Below are 17,687 nucleotides of genomic sequence, written 5' to 3'. Positions count from 1 at the left end.
AATTCTTAAAAATCCATAGGACCTGATTCTACACTTATTATGGTTTTAGAGCTGCCAAGCCCGTGATCCAGAAAAAACAGAGGCTGGAAGAAGTAGCAGGAAAAAACAACTAACATGAGTTTTAATGTAGTTTAACCTCCTCCCCAAAGAACAACTACTCTGACAAAGTGGTAATGTAATGGGAAATGCACAGATGTTAATCTGACCTAAGGAGTGGCAGGACTAATGTAACATATGCTTTCACTTGCACTGCCCTTCTTGCCTTCTCCACTTATTTCACCATCTTCTGTTAGATGACAGAAGACGCAGGAAAAGGATAAATGAATAAATTAGCTGACTGCTTAACTATTTGCTGTTGGCCTAAAGTGCAAAAGAATCACACTGGCAGCACCCAGTGAGCCAGTTTACTTATCCACTACTCACAAACCACCTCTATGGAGAGAGATCATAATGCTCACAACTGCCCTTGTAAATACATCCACGAAAGTTCAGAAAAAACAGTGAACAAAGAATCCTCTGTTAAAGTCCAAGTCTCCTCATATGGACTAAAGGAGAGGGCAGCAAACCTGCCATCTTCTGTCCTCACCATTTTTTCTCCAACAAGTTATTTAAGGAAAAAGTATCTAAACAAACATGCAGTTTAATGGCAGTATCAGACATCCACTGAGTTTTAAAGAACTACTGTAGTTATTATATTCTTTTTTTTAATAACAATCACATCACAGGTATACAAAAAATAAACTGTTATCTAACCTTCATCTTGTCCTTTGAGGAATTTGCGAGTACTCTTCAGTAAATTAGATCTCATTCGTGTTAACTGATCCAAAAGATTTCTTCTGGGTATGTCATAAGCATTTCTAAAAGCCTGAGGTTTCAAATCCTATGGTTCCAGTAAATGAAGTTCCAATTAATGCCATGTAAGAAACAATATCTAGCATTTCAATGGAAGTATATTGAAAATAACAACATTACACACAGTGGTGCTTACCTTATTCAGCAAAGCTATTTGGAACCCAGCATACTCCTTCATATTGAGGTCTAGAGGTCTATGAGGAATTTCCCCAGTAATCCCCTGTAGCAGATGTTGAAAATCGTTCCTATGTGCCATAGACAGGTTGTGTGATCTGCTTCTGACCTTAATTCCAGTCTCTTGCGCTACCTTTTTGCCTACAGAGCCAATGACTCTATCGGACTCTATTTTGGCCTTAATTTGAAATAAATAAATAAATAAAATTGACAATATGCTCTTAAAAGGATTAGTCAGACTTATTCATTTTAAATTCCTACCTAAAAGATTCAACAATGTGCTAACACACTATGACGACCATAACCAGGACGAGTGCTTAAGGAGTGCTTAATATATAACCACTTAATGCTTACTACAGTTTTAAATATAGTGAACAGTCTGTGCCTAGGTCTTCTGCATATTTCTCCTCTGCTGCCCACTATGGTATCTAAGCACCAATATGCATGCAATGCTTTTATTTTCATAAAATTTCATAACTAGTAATTCTCTGCAAATCTATCTTGTCTCAGTGTTTAGCTGTAACTGCAGAAAACAGTCTTAACTCCCACCAGACTGATACTCCCACAACTATAGTTGTGATCAGTCATCCAACTGCATCAAATTTTTAAATGCTCAATATGGATAGTCATAACATTAATATGAAATACAAGATAATACCCAATTCTGTTTGACTAGACAAACCTAACCCCCAATATTATGTTAGATTTGTACCAAAATTAAACATGTTCGTAAATGCCAGCTCTTGGGCAGAATAGAGTGGAATAAAGAGCCAAAAGGAATTTGGTAATGCACCTGCCCATGTTGTTTGTGCAGTTTCACATAAATTTACAGACTACTCAAAATTTGAAAATGCACTTATTGAGAACACTGAGTCTTGACTGGCAGGGCCTTTCAGAAGTTAGAGAAGCTTTAAGTACAATTTGCAGTGCATGTTATTACATTAGAGGAGACTAAGATGTCTAGGTTGAGACGACAGTTCACAGAATAGTGAGCAACGTAACTGATCTCACAGGATTTGCTGTAAACTTCAAAGCTTCAAATAATTTATACTAATGCTTTAAGAAAAAGCTGGTTGATAAAAAGTCATTAGCTAAGTTATGAGTACTTGGCACTACCCTATCTTTAAGTTGCAAGCCTACTGCATTATTTTATTATCTTGAACAGAAAGCTTAACATGCACAGTTCAATTAAAAGCAGAGGTAGCAGGGCAGAAATGCATTAGCTGGTGGAGGAGATTAGTCAAAAACAGGCACTACTCTGAATAGAGTGAACAATTTCAAACAGTCACTTGTCACTTCTACATCTGTATTATTCAAGATTCGGGATTATGTCAGTTATTTACTGAACACTACCCATTTCATGTCACAAGCCAAAGAAAGGACACTTCCCGATTCAGATGCACAAAGTACAAATTTCTATTTTCTGAAAAACGCTAGAACATCTTTAATATCTAAGGTAAGACAACATGTTTTCTTTTGGACAAATGTATTTTACCATCTCCATAAGTAAAATGCTCCTTAAATAGAAAAAACCCATTTCTACCTCCATATCTATCTTATCAGTCCAGTATATAAAGCCTATACTTAAACGTTACGTTTTCCTTCAATACAGGAAATCAAAATTATTTCTTGCTAATTTCTTATGGGAAGGTATTATCTTGACCTTCCTGCTCTTTTTTTCCTTCAAAGCCATTCAACTTGAGTATTTTAAGATTATCCTGATATTAGAATAAGTTTTTACTGCTCTTTTGCTTCAACATTACCTGCTGACTCAACTTTTTGAGATATGAAATGACACTGTAACTAAGTCCATATTCCACATTGTCAGCTATAAGGTTTGGTGCTCCCATCATTCTCACAGCTTTCTTCAAAGGCTGAAACATGGAATATATTGTATGGTCATATTTAACCTCAGACATACTTCAACTAACTGCATCCATTTCAAATAGAATCCAAGGTTCTCAAAGTTAGAAAAGAACAAAACCAAATACTTTCAGGGCAGCATTTTTGTTGTTTTATAACTTAGTTCCATTCACACAGAATCAATTATTAACAATCATAAAACATACCATTTATATACAAGTCAGGCTGTATTATGAAATTGTGAAGCTTTCCTAGCATTCAGCTATCAAAACTTCCACAGGACTCCAGTGAACACACTACCATTATGCAAGAAGTTGAACTACTCTCAAATCAATACATATTCTACTTAGAGACTACAGCCATAGTGGAAAGATAACTATGAAACAAATTTTTACACAGTAAGTCATCTTACCCCAAGATAATAAGGAGGCATTGTCTTCAAATAGCTTTCAAATGACTGACGCCATTTCAATGTAGGCTTTGCCTTGTGTACTTTAAACAAGTCATCTGACGGTTAGAAAAAGAGACAAAATGAAAAGCATGTCTAGACGGCATCATATTTTTTCTATAAAAAACTTCTAGTAAATGAAACTCTTGAAGAAATGAAAATTCCTCAATGCTTAAATTAATATACATAACTTAATATATATACAATAAAACATATACACAAGATTGGCTGCAGCCAAAAAATGGAACCTGATAAATTTATTGAATGGAATTGGCCATGAGAACAGATTAGGAAAAATGGACCCTAAAATAATTAAAGAAGTGACACCGAAACATATCTGAAAGTATGATGATGAAGTAAATCATCTTACATGCTGAGTCTGAGTCATGAGGGCCAGCCAACAGGAGACAAGTGAAACAAGTTACTGATTCTACCTTTCTGCAGGTGTGTGATTAATACAGGCATTAACTGCTCTAATCTATTTAGATGACATCAATGTTTCAGTTGCCTACCACAAAATCTGTACAAAGTGTTACTTACCTAGCAGTGGAAGGAGGACTGGATAATTGTAAGGCATCACAAATAAGTTCACACAATTCAGCGCTGTACTAGCTTTCAAGTAACCAAAAGGATGACCAAGTTCACTGTATTTTGCACTATTGCTCACATATACCTGCAATAAAACACATTATATTGCATGTAAATCCAAAGTATTGTGTACTGAAATTTTACATCCCACTTTGACTAGAGAATAAAGTCCATGAAAACCAGCATTGTATAAAAAACTTGAATTCAGCATGCACTCTACTTGCCTGCCAGCAGGTCTGAGGGGATTTTCTTTCCAGGATAAATTGAGTCAGTGGTGAAGGTTCCAATTCATATTTATCAAAAGGCAATTTGTCAATGACCATCGGTTCACAGTCAGTACAGGAAAATTTCACCACAGGATGAGATGTGCGAGGTGGCTAAATACAAGCATTCCACTGTTAGTAAGTCTGCACAACAGTTAAAATGCAACTGTGCTATGGCAACTAAAGCAATACAGCTGCTTTGAGAACACATGTATTTAAGGAACCTATTCAACACAGCACTGTATACATTGAGTCCTAAGCAATTAATTTATGATGTTAGCACTGTCTTAAAATCTGAAGGAATCTTATTTTCTAATTAATTGCCAAATATTTTACATAGTAAGTCTAGAACAGTATGCAACTAAGACTTCTTGCACTTACACACAGCCTTTTCCAATGGAAGTTAAGTGCCAGTGGGAACAAAAAAATATTCAACACTACTCTGGGGCATGATCACTTTCATTCCCTGCAGAAGCAGGTGCTGTACTTTTGCATTTGCTGACTTCGCCCAGCAGTTTTCCTTCTTGGCAAATTTCACAGCTACAAGATTCCAACTGAACTATAAAGACCAAGAGCAGCATGAATTCCGAAAAACCAAACTTTAAAAGAACTCACATTTTAACTAGGCCTGTGAAAAAATTATTTCAATTAAAGGAATTTCAGTGCTTGGATCACATGAAAAAGGCCTTTGTGCCTCAAGTTTCAACTCTAACTTAACAACTTACTTGAAATTTCTTTTGCTGAAAGGGAAAGTTGATTTTTAGTGTGTGATGAAAATTGGAGCTGCACACCTTCCAATGAAGGGCTTTCAGGAGAGGAATGTAACCTCTTGTACTTACCCAGAGCCTCCTCTAAGGCCACTAAAATTTGGGGAAGAGCTCAACTGGGAAGCCTCCTTCCATTTACTCTCTATACAAAAAAAGGTAACTAACAAATACACAAGATAAACTAGAGAAACACAGGATTTCTTGGACCCTCCTACCACTTCACCTTGAAAGCAAATTTTCTATGTTAATAAGCTCTAGCCTCTTCATTTCATGATGAGCCACTCAAATGTTATCTGCCAACAGAGCTGGTCTTGGCTTGAGTGCCTCCACTCTGAGGCAGGTATACTGTCCAACTGCACACAAAACAGGAGGCCCAACCAATTGAAGGAACTACTACTCTCTTCAAAGAAAGCGACTAATAAATAGTTGTGGTGGAATTCTTGATCAAGACAAAGCAGCTACATTAGGAACAAAAGGGCTGCAAAAGAAGTTGAATACTAAGACTTGAGAGGTCCAATAACCCTAAGCTAGACAGCTGAACTATTTTTACATCAGAGCAGTGGGAACAGCCATTTACATGCTGATCTGTCAACATAATTATTAGCTGACTTTCATACATATTTAAGAAATCCTTGGTAGTGCCATTACCTACAGTATACTAAACCATAAAACTGTTTGAGACAACTCCACTCAGGTAACAAGAAGGAAAAGAAAAGTATCTAACTATGGACTCTTAAAAAGATGAGAATTACGACATCTGCTGCATTTTGACACTACATTTTTAGAACAGTAAAGAAATAAGTCTTGAAACACCAGCAGCAAACTTAGCTCCCCAAACCTGCATGAGACAGTTCAGTGAAGAATTCCAATTGATGTCAACAGAAATTTATCTGCACATAACAATGTTACACATGTTTCAACAGAAAGAAAAAAATTCTCATCTTCTTGGCATTTGGGCAAGTCAACCTCATGTTTTCAGACAATTTAGTTCAACAACTCTTCACTTGGCAAGATCTATTTTATCAGTCTTAATCAAACTCTGCAGTAGAGGACAAACTGTACGGACTCTACCCAGCAAATGGAGGCAGATATGCCACTGACAGGGATCACAAGGAGTACACAGGAGCTTTCCTAGAGAACTGCTTTTGAATTCTCAGTACACGGTGATGTTTTGTTTTTTGAATGACGACAGAAGATTTACTTTTATTCATATCTGCTAGCTTGCCTTGTAGTTCAGAAGGGCATCCGCATCCTTCAATGAATGTGGCCACAGATGCCAGCAGTATCAAACCTGTAAATATGCATACTTGCATCACTCCTCAACCACCTGCATTTTTTAAAGGACTTTGTATGTTTTACAACCAAAGGGGATAAAATTTACAAGGAAGTCAGTGAGTGTGCTAGTCAGCACACCTGTTTCAGATCAAACTTACAAAAAGAACAAAAATTCAGTAAAAATCATCATGGAACGTAGGTAACAATTACACAATTGCATTACTTCTACTTCAATGATTTTCAAATATTAGCAGAAATATAAAAATACATTACACTATGCTAATGATTAGTTCTCAGACCAAGGAGCAGTAGCATACATTATTTTAAGAAAAAAACTTGAGATTTTTATAAAATCAGTGAATACAAAATCCTGGAATATTCCAACAGGCACAAATTCTTTGCTTTATTTAACTTCAGTACGTACCAGCGTTGGAGAATTTTGATCTGGCCAAAAGGATTCAGGAACAGGCCAATGACCTATTGGAACCCCAGTTTTAGGGTTTGGTCTGACATAAATAAGTTTGTGACAGCTGTGCCAAGGTTGGGGTCCAAAGGGTCTAGATATCTCCATTTGCCCATCTGCATAAGAAAAAGGCTTTATGAGACACAACAGTTTTCAAACTCAACGAGAGTATTAAACAGCTTCTCTGAAGAGTTAAAGAACTATAACCCCAGGGAAGTTCTTCTTGCAGTTAATAATATTTCTAAGAATAGCAGATAGCTGTCAGTAAGCATTTCTGCAGAAAACAGAGACTATGAGAAAGCAAATAAGCATTGAATGTTTACAGGATCAGAGCTGAGAAAGCCAATTATCTGGAGTCTTCCATAATAATCCAGTTTCTTTCTCCTCAATCGTTATTAACAGATAACCTTTAAATCCGTGCATAAAAGAAGTGATATACATAACTAATACTGCTGGACTAACTTTTTACTGCAGCAGAGTAAGATATAAAAATTCCAACAAGCACTTCCTAGTAACATCTGAAGAGGGACCTAGCTAAGCCATTTAGAATGAGAAGTTACTGCTGCACAGTTGTATTTGCTATTTTTACTCTTAATGCAGCCACTCTTCTGTACTGAACAAAAAAGGATATGCATATAAACCCAGAGCCTTTCCATATCAAGATATTTACATTTCTAGCTTGAAAACCACTGCTTAAACCTCATGAACCTACTGAACTGTGTTTGACATGAATAACTCCATTTACGACTACCTGAGTAATGCGCTCAGTGTAGAGGTGTCTAAGCAGCTACACCCAGTACTTTGAAATTCTCCATTGGAATTTCAGAATTAGCAGGTCCTTTTTGTAGCAATGTTTTTTAAACTGCAACAGTTTCCCTTTTGCCTTGGCAACAACTACATTAATTTCACTAATTTGTATTGGTAGTCATCCCTGTTGTCTGATCCCACCGTGCAAAAAAATTCAAGTACCATCAATTGGTGAGGGATCTGGTCCAGCTTTTTCAAAATTTATTACCACTCCACTTTGCACTTTTTGCACCAATGACTCAAGACATTGATTCAGCATTCTTGGAGAGCACACGCAATATGATCGACCTAGAACAAAACAGTCAAGGTTAAGGCTGTTCAGTGTTTCTGCCCTTATTTTAACTTGGATCATTTCAAACCGCCACACACATTGACTCACGTATGGATCATTGACTTAGAGCTTCTCCCGAACACTCTCTCTAAGCAGCAAGGCAGCCTAGTGAAGCAGTGACACGTACCTCATTGGAAATGTTTAAATTTTAGACCCTTAAGGACTTCAACTCAAATCCTTGGTTGCATTCATGGAAAATGGGCTCCCCCTTGTGACAAACATCACCACTTAAAACTGCCCACAAATTTCAGTCAACAGCCTAGAGATGGTCAAAGCAGTGGAATCAAATCCTTTAGGAATACTTTTTAAATCCCTTTGCTCTCTATCACATCCCCTCTGATGCATCAGAAGAATCATTATGTTTTTAAAGTGTAATAAAATCGATGCCTGAGTTTGATCCGAAATCTAATTTCTAAGAGATTAAGAACATGATTTATGACAGAGAGGAAAGTATTAATTCTGTGGAATTATTATGCATTCTGCATGCTCTAGAAGGGAAAAGCCCAGAACAACCCAATACATTTCCTTTACTTTTGGCTTCTTTAGATCAGAGTATGAGAGGAATTAAGCAAAATTGTATTGCAGAAGAGACTATTACAATTTCTAATTGCAATACCAAGGTGCAGTAGACAAAAAAACCCTCTCTTCTATAGAGTTTCCAAAGTAGATTCACTCTTCCAGGACAGGTTATACTAAATTGTCTGTAGCTTTAATGCAGTAAGTGTCTTTAGTCTCATTATATCAGTCTTGAGCGTTTTTACAAGCACTCCAAGAACTTATTATTCCATGACATGGAATCACATGATTAATTGAACTAAACAGAATTAATCTGCAGTTTGAAAAGTAATGACTTGCCAAAGGAAACCAGGGCACTCACCTCCTGTGACTTCACACATAGGTGTGATTGCAGAGTCATCCACTGGTACCCCCGTCATCTGCTCCGATTCCGGGGCTGTAATACCAGGCAAACGAAGAACCAAAGCAAATAACCTCTGATCCCATCGAAAAGGTTCCTTAGTCAACTCACTTCCAGGTAAAGGGGAATTGAGAGGTAAATGGAGCTGAAAAGGAATTTAGATCTGTGAAGACACAGCTTTTAAAAGAAACAAAAGTTTGGGTTACATAGCAATGGCAATTCACTCTATATAAGTAGACTTATAAACTCTCCACACACATTTATAGTTTGCTTCAGGTGCTATACATTACAAGTAAGACACCCATCATTTAGTCAAAAACCTTAAACATTTCAAAACAACAGGATGCATGATGTTGAGAGCTACAAATCAAGGGATAGCAACCACTTTTAAAAGCTGATCTAAAATAGAATATTTTCTTCAGAATTTCAGCAGCAAGAACTGCTTCACTGCAGTGTTCTTTTGTTCAGTTTTCTGCAGAACAGGCCCATTCTCAGCCGAGTATCTTCCTCAGTTCTTCAAGATAAGCACAACTGAATGAAAAGGTAATGTTAATATAAGACTCCCACTGAAGAAACATAGCTTGGGTATAATTACTAAAAGAAGTTTAACTGCCAGGATTACCTGCTCCAAATATCTAAGCTTTAAGTGAATTGATGTGGTAGATATGTTATAGAATCAGATAGCAAAGATTTTATGTAACTTGGGTATATCCCACAAACTCATGCCTGTACTTTCATTGAAAAGCAGATGTTAACATTAAAATCAACACTGAAATGCAAAATGAGTTCTCACTTTTAGGGTATGCATAACAGTAGACAAAGCTACCTGCACGCCATTGTATTGCCTCTGGGCAGGACTCCACAGAAGTTTTACCTCGAAATAAAGAAGATACCAAATACATGGCAGCATTTATTTTTGCTTTTACTCACAGAAAAGATAAAGAAATTCAAGTGTCAGCCTTCAAACATGCTGCAGTAAAAATACAGCAGTGGTCAGGACATTAATAATCACTAACAGCAACAGCCAGAGAGATTAACAGAACATCTTAAATTCCCAGGTATAGCAGCAGTTTTATATCTAGTTAACTGAAATGAGAAAAAAAATAAGGGGGAAAAAAAAAGCTTCTAAGGGACAGCATAGGGCATTTAGAAGATTCTAGACTATTTTTGCATCCAATTAACTCACACAGATTCATGAGAAAAAGAAAGCTTATCCAAACACTCAACTAGAGAAGCCCTCAATAGACAGACTAGATTTGTAACAAGAAATTACAAGTATCAGAAAGACTGGATAGATCCCTGGCTGCTGATAGCACTGTCAGGATTCTCATTTCACCTGAAGCACTGCAATCATAAATGGGGGGGAAAAACCAACCCCACAGACTCAAGAGGTGTGAACAGTTCCATTACCATGCCAAATACAAGGGGTAAGACCAAATGCTGAAGCAAACTCAAAGCTTTCTCAAAGATTTTTTTTTCTCATGCAGCATTCAAAAATCCCAATTCCTAATTTCAGCAAGAAAGTACTAGTCTGTTCCAAACCTTGATGTAAACTCCACATAAGCAGCCAGTATCCAAACCTTGATGTAAACTCCACATAAGCAGCTAGTATATATATATTGCGTTCTTTTATTTCATAGTGGTTAGTTAGGGAATTTGCAGCAAGTTGTTAAAACAATTTTCTTGTTTGCTTTTTTTTAAGAGATAGTTTGAAAGCATTAAACTTAATTTCTAAACCAAACACCTCAGCTATTTCTATTTACATAACTGCAAGCATCTCATCTGGGAAAAAAATACGTCTTCATGTCTGAAAAACAATTAACTGATTGATACAATCTCAAATATAGGAACAAACATGAGAAAACCATAACACGTGGCAAAGAATTGGAATACTTGGGACTTTTCAGTGCATCTGATGCTTCCTCCTGATTTTCTGTTTTTACTGATGCAAGCACAGAGAATGGGTGAGAACAAAACTAATTTCCCCCGAAGGTTTCACATGAAAGAGGTCAAAAGGAAATCAGCTATGTACCTGGTTTATTACTGATTGACATGCATAGCTTTCCTCTTTCCACAAAAAGGGCCAAAGAGTGTCTGACAAAGGAAACTCAATGAAAAGTATAGCTGCATTCTTAGGAAACCGCCTGGAATCCTGACTGTAGGGGACTCAATTGCAAGCCCTATATCATCCTCACTCGGGGCTATTAAGGAATGTCATTCAAACTTCTCTATTTGGATTAGACTGAACAGAAGATTTACCAACTCCCAAGAGTATATATTTGATCTGCAAACAAACTTGTCTAACAGCATTGTTTTTCTTCAGGCAGAATATATACATATTTTTAACTATATATATTTATACATATAAGTATCCCATTGGATCCTGCATCAACACTATCCTGAGTCCAGCTCCCTTCAAGCTACAAAAGCTTTCTTGGCTCAACTGGTTATATGGAGAGAACCCCAACAGCAAACAGTGCTCAGGAGCAGGCCATTGCATTATGCACATAATACTATCAGAAATGTTTTCAAACTCTAAGACAACATGCAAGGCAACCATCATTGTCCTTTCTTTCCCACAATTTAATTCCAGTTAAGTTTAATATCCTTTATTTAACATTTATACTGATTAAGTTATAGACTCAAACCACCTCATTCTCCACAGACATTAGTAACTTGGTCTTCTCACCTCCAGTTACTTTTTTTTTAAACTGGTATTGTATTACCATAGCAACTGCATACCTAGCAGAAAATAAGATGAGCCTAGAATTCTACATCTTGCATTTAATTTCTTTCCCCACACATTTCAATATGAAAGCATGTACATCTCTTCCTCTTTATCCTTCATACCGGTTGTTGAGAAAAAGGTAGAGTGAACTATTTAAAGGGAAGTTATTTACCAGAAGTGGTCTTCAACATGAGGTCTGTGTACAGTCACACACAAGCATCCTTCCAGCTCAGTACTAGAAACCAGCTGCTTTGACTCAACACAAGCTTGTAGGAACACAAACCCCACTATTCCCAAATGCCATAATGCTGCAGTAAGATAGTACTGTGTGCCTTCTGCCCCTTTTCCTTGCCTTCAAAACCACTAAAATATTCAAGAACCAAGAGAGGACGGAAGACAATCTTGTACTGAAGAGATCTTCTAGAACACTGTCATAGGCAAGCACATCTTTTGTTTATTCTCTGTCCTTGTTTCTACCTACATTTATCTAATTATAAGAGGCAGCACAGCCTAAAAACCTGGGGAAAAAAAGGGAAAAGAAAAGAGAATCCCAGAGACCCTAGGTCAAAAAATGCTAGATAAGCATTAGAGAACTCTGCACTGGCTGGCAGTTGATGAAAGACAATATGATCTTTTGGCAGTGACTGCACATATGGGCTTACACAGTACAATGGGCAGCACTAGTACACTGCTTAGAGGCTTTAGTACCCAGGTAATTACAGGCAGTTCCATCTTGGGAAATCTCATAAAAGCTTGTTACACAATTAGGCACTGAATAAAAATATCCATACAGAGAGAGTCAATGCTTTTTTGTATCTAAAAAAAATCTTTCAAAAATAATCTATCTGCAAGCAACCCTCCTCAAACGCTTTTCTGGGACCCATAAAAAGACAAGACACATCCAACATTCCAAGCAAATGCAGCATTTTATCCTTAGACGACTGAAGTACTAAGGATGGGTAACACTATTGAAGCCCAGCTGAGAAAACAAGCCCTTGACAGACAAACTCTGCTTGTAGTTATCAACAATGTTACATTTTCCTATCTTTTCCCATCCAGTCCTATGCAGTTGAAACACACAGCTCAAAAGTCCTAAATTGTTCTTCCACAGGAAATAACTTTAGATCGCAAAGAGACACCAGGTCAACTGACACAGTATCAATGACATGACACACTTGGCCATTCCAATGTCAGCATTAACTATGAACAAGTGCTCCCAGAGCTGATAGTCACACAGAATTAACGCATCAAGAGCTCTGGAGCTCAGTGTCAAATGCTATGAACCCCAAAACTGCTGCTAACAGGAATAACAAGGATGAGAAAGAATCAGAACATACATCTAATGATGTTTGACACATATTTCTTGCAGAATTTGTTTAGAAATCAAAACCTTTAACTGGAAGGATCACAATTAAAAATATAACTGAGCATTTACAGTTCCTGACCATTCTTCAAAGTAAGTAGGACCCTGCGCTTGCTGCAGTTGTTACAACAGGGATGCATGACAATCGACCTAGGAAAGGATCAGTGTGGTAATGCCAAACAGTTCTGGGATGAAGAGTCATGAAAATCACTGATTCCTCCTGTAACAGTCCCTGACAACTGGAAGATCAGAAGAATAGCAACATACAGAAGCCAAGCAGCATTGCTCATGCTTTTGGCTTGCATCATCATTCATTGCAATGTATCAATAGGTCAACTATTGAGTTTCAGGTTTGCAAACAGGAGTTCAATGCTCTCTCTTAAAACAGAGGGTATGTAGAAGGAGGACAAGGGAACATAGCTCAGCAGCTGTAAAACAGGAAAAGTATGACGTTACTTCAGAATACAGAGGAATAAGAGAAATCCCCTCAAGCAACTAAATATCTGCTAAAGGAAAGATCAAGAAAGGGCAAAGACCAAACTTGAGGGATCAGGCCAGAAGAGAAAGCCATTCCACAAGGAATCCATAGCATGAGACCAACCAAGTAACAATGGGTTGGTTTTAGCCAAGAGTATGAGCCCATCTCCTCCTCAGCTTATGACTGGGACAAGTGAGTCCAGGGAAGAATCTGGTCAAGAAGCCATGCTGAATGTAGAACTGATGCTGACATTCTTCAGTACATCAGCACTGGTGCATTAGAAATCAGTGCCAGAAGAGGTAGAACTAAAAATATTACCAATTTGTCTGCTGGAGATAATTGCATACACAATATCATTTCTGTCTTCAACCTGAGGAATGTAACCATGAGAGACAAAGCAGCACCGAATGGCTGAAGCTCTTGATCTGCATATTAAAGGCCACAAAGGAAAAGGACATCTGAAGAATTCAGCAAGAGTTCGGGAAACGGGTTTAAGCATGACTGCTTTGCACTAGGGCAAATTAGTGTTCCCATAGTGATAAACTGATTTCATTGGTAAGAATGCAGACGTTCACCTAAATGACAAAGCTTTGAGAAAACTTGCCTCCAGGTTCCATGCTGACTTCAGAGGCTTTCCAAAAGAACCCAAAACCCCAACATTGTTGGTTCTCTTGTACATATGTTTTAAAAGAACTAAAAATATACTGCCTTAATCGATGCTAAGAACTTTACAGAGAATGCAAAAACACTGTTGTCATAGCCAGTGGGATATGATCACTTCCAACAACAATTCTGAAAAGCCTCCCCAAAGTCAAACCCAAAGAACAGAAGAGACATTTCAAAGTGACTGAAAAGCTTTGTTACTGAACCAAAGAACAGCAATGAACTTCCATATCTCCAAGGTGATGTTACTGTATTAATACTGCTTCATTTCTGCATGTCCAACTTGAGAGGTAACTGTATAGGACACTCAAGCTACACAAAAAAAATCTGATCAACAGGACACACGTTGACAAAAGCAAGAAGTAATCTCTGAAAGACAGAAGCACCCTTGGATGCTTTGTTCCCCTGCTCTTTGATAGCATTAAGAATGCTCCTACCAGTACACCTATGGCAAAAGAGGGAAAAAAAATCACATCCATTGCTGGTTATGAAATATATACCCAGTTCACATGTATGGAAAAGAACTCAAAGAAACCTGCATTTTGTCTTGCATGAAGGAAGAGCAGCAGCTGCTTTCCACTCCTGCAGAAAGCAATGCCTTTCAATTAGCTTATTTACAAAAAAAAAAATTAGCTCACTATCATTAGTGCATCTCTAGAATGTAATTTAACCATCATCAAATCATGTCAAATTTGGCTTAATGTCACAAACTCTAGGTGTACCACACACTTACCAGTCAGCACTGCTCATGAGCCAAGCCTAAATTTCCTGGATTAAAACAGTCACCAGAAAACACTTTTTCTCAATGTGAGCTACAGCAATTTAAACATGTGAATGCATGACCAAATAGCTGTCTGACTCTATGAAAATGTCTTCTTGTGAAGACTAAGGTGAAAATGTTGTGCCCACATGAAAAGGAATACCAAAAAAACTCTGCTGGCTAGAAAAAAAAATCCTGACCCTTGATATAAGAAAGAGCTTATGACAACATACAGAGCTTTCTTACCTAAAACATTCTGGATAATGAACAAGACGAAAGGAAATGTAATGTAGAACCATAGCACTGTGTACATTAGAAGGGACATATGAAGGTTATACAGTCCAGAACCTTTTGACTGCTCAGGCCTTTGTCCAACTCAGTTTTTACCTTCTCCACAGCCACTGGACAACCAATGCCAGTGTTCAGTCACACAGACAGTTAGTTTTTCTTGCTACCCAACCAGAATTTCCTACGGTACAATTTGCAGCTGTTGCCTCTCATCCCAGCCCTGTGCACCTCCAAGAAAAGCCAGGCTCCCTGCCACATTAAGTTGCTGCACATGGTGGTAAAACACCCCACAAGTTTCTCCTCTAAAGGCTGAACAACAAACGCAGTTCTCAGACTCTATCCACATGTCATCTGCTTCACCTGCTGAGCACCATGATGTCCCTCATTCCAGGATGTCAATGTCAGATTTTACAAGTTAGTCATCTAACAGAGAAGATTCTTCTCCTCAAGAAAGGACTTACACAGCCAAGAGATTTCCCAAAACAGTACTCTGCTGCTAACAGCACTATACATTATAGAATACCCTTAAAGTGCCACACTATCCTATTCTACTTGGTATTTTGGACTCTCCCAATTCAATCACTGGATCAAGTTGAAAATAGCTTATTGGGTAAAAAAATATGATCAAAGTGAAGTTTTATACAGATAACCTACTTGGTATCATGGATCCAGGAATTCCCTTTCAGTTACTGGCTATGCTTATTTGTTAGTAGTCCACACAAAACTATGAGGTCATTCAACTTTCTTCCTCTAAGTCAGATACATTACAATAACACTCAAGTATCACTTTTCATACAGACAAGTTCTGTAAGTGCTGTAAGAATGCAATACAGTAAGATTATTAGGAGAACTCTGAGTAACTAATGAGTGGTGATGCATGACAAGTTAATCTGTACAGTCAAATGTGGTATAGCACAGTCTGAATCCTCCACTTAAGTTTTAAAACAGACCTTTGGATATTAACCTTTTCCCTGAAAAAGAAATTAGCTTAGAGATTTGTTATTGTTTGGTTTGGTGGTTTGTTTTTGGGTTTTGCTTTGGTTTTTTTACTACTACATGGAACAGGCACTGAGCTGGGTCAAACCAACCCTATCCCTAGTGACCACCTTTTAAGGGAAGAATTCAAAATGGCCAGGAAGTTAAAATAGTTCAGTGCCTCAGCACTTGCTATAGCTCAGGGTTTGCCAGATGTCTGAGTGGGTACTACTCCAGTATATTAACATCTTGATTTTTGAACTGCTCTACAGATTTAATTTGAAATACATTTATTTAGCTCTTATCTTGGATTATAAAGACTACTGATTTGATTACAGTTTTTTAAGAACTCAGTGTGAAAGTAGTATATGTTTCATATACTCCCTAGTGGCCACATCCTTTGGGAAATCACTATATTAACTTGGGTCTATACGCAAAGAACGTATACTTAGACCAATTAAAGACAAACATGCTTTATAGACATCAATTTCTCCTGCTAACATATTTGAAAAGCCATGAACTCTCTGAATAGAAATAGCAAACTGAGTCTACTAAACAGACCAACATTGTATCACAGGTATCTCTCACATGAGCTAAGTAAAAAGAATTATTCAGATTTTTGTAGTAGTGTTACATAAAATTACCTCAAATTAAAAACAACACACGTGCAAATTTAAGCTATTAATGAGCATTATTTTGAGAAGTCCTTTTTGCTTCTACTGTAAACAGCATTCCAACACAATGTTTAGCGCACACTGCTGTAAACAGAGGTCAGGTCTTACCTCTTCCTGTATCCCACTGGTCGTAGTTAATTTACTTCCATCAGTAACTGTTATAATTATTGCTGGCTCCAGAAAAAAAGGGTTTCGTCCCTAAGAGAAAAAAAAAAGCAGTTTCACTTAAAATGCTGTAACAAATTCATGAGCTTCTGTTCAGTCATGAAATGGCCACTGATACCCACCAATAAAACAAGGAAGCCTGAGGTATTTATTCTCACATACTACATAGTACAGCACAAGGGGTTTCTGAGCCGTTTTACAGTTAGGCCATGGAAAGCTAGACACTTAACATAGCTGAAGTGAATGAATACACACAAAAACACGGAAAAAATGGCTAACATAAGGTTTTAAAAATAACCTGTGCTGCAGTATCTGACAAACCAGCAGCTGAGAGAAGCAGCAGTCTCTTCAAAACAGATACTTCCAATTGCCCCTAATCTCGGGTTGATTTTATGCATGATTTAATTACTGAGTCCAAGTAAAACATTTGCATACTATCTTGTCATCATGACCCCTGGGTTAAGAACTAATATCCTATGTATTAAGACTGACATGAAGAGTATCAGTTACATTTTGATCACAATGGTTCAACCATGGATGTGAAATGTACTTCAGAAAGAAATACCAGAAGAATAAATTAAAATTCCATATGAATAATTTAAGACAAACACATACAAGGCAAGACATTCTGTGATCCTACCAAGATACTCAACTAGTCTAGCTGTAACAAAAAAAACTTGGTCAGTTATTGGCACCACTTCTTCCTACTGCCAGGATGCCAAGAGCTTTCTGCCCCTCCTGAAAACGAGAACTCCAAAGTATTCAATGCACATACCAACTCCAAGCCCAGACAGGCACATTCCACTCTGCCTAGGATTAAAGATGGACTGAATAAAAGTCACCACA

At 37.5% G+C, this 17,687-nt stretch overlaps 1 protein-coding gene across 1 annotated transcript in view; it reads right to left on the bottom strand.

The window, feature by feature from the left end:
• The window catches only part of INTS6 (integrator complex subunit 6), a 40,165-nt gene that overhangs the window by 5,882 nt on the left and 16,596 nt on the right, over positions 1–17,687 (bottom strand). Inside the window, exons 2-11 of the mRNA XM_009078791.1 lie at positions 16,785–16,874; positions 8,709–8,892; positions 7,663–7,788; positions 6,655–6,809; positions 4,150–4,302; positions 3,878–4,010; positions 3,302–3,396; positions 2,790–2,900; positions 989–1,204; positions 754–880 (exon numbers count right to left, since the gene is read on the bottom strand). Coding sequence (XP_009077039.1) covers positions 754–880; positions 989–1,204; positions 2,790–2,900; positions 3,302–3,396; positions 3,878–4,010; positions 4,150–4,302; positions 6,655–6,809; positions 7,663–7,788; positions 8,709–8,892; positions 16,785–16,874 — 1,390 coding nt within the window. The remainder of the gene's footprint in view (positions 1–753; positions 881–988; positions 1,205–2,789; positions 2,901–3,301; positions 3,397–3,877; positions 4,011–4,149; positions 4,303–6,654; positions 6,810–7,662; positions 7,789–8,708; positions 8,893–16,784; positions 16,875–17,687) is intronic.

This window comes from Acanthisitta chloris, unplaced genomic scaffold (genome assembly GCF_000695815.1).
Source record: "Acanthisitta chloris isolate BGI_N310 unplaced genomic scaffold, ASM69581v1 scaffold7427, whole genome shotgun sequence".
Taxonomy (NCBI): Eukaryota; Metazoa; Chordata; class Aves; order Passeriformes; family Acanthisittidae; genus Acanthisitta; species Acanthisitta chloris.
Note: the sequence above shows the minus strand (reverse complement) of the source record. Positions and strands in the feature narration are given on the sequence as shown.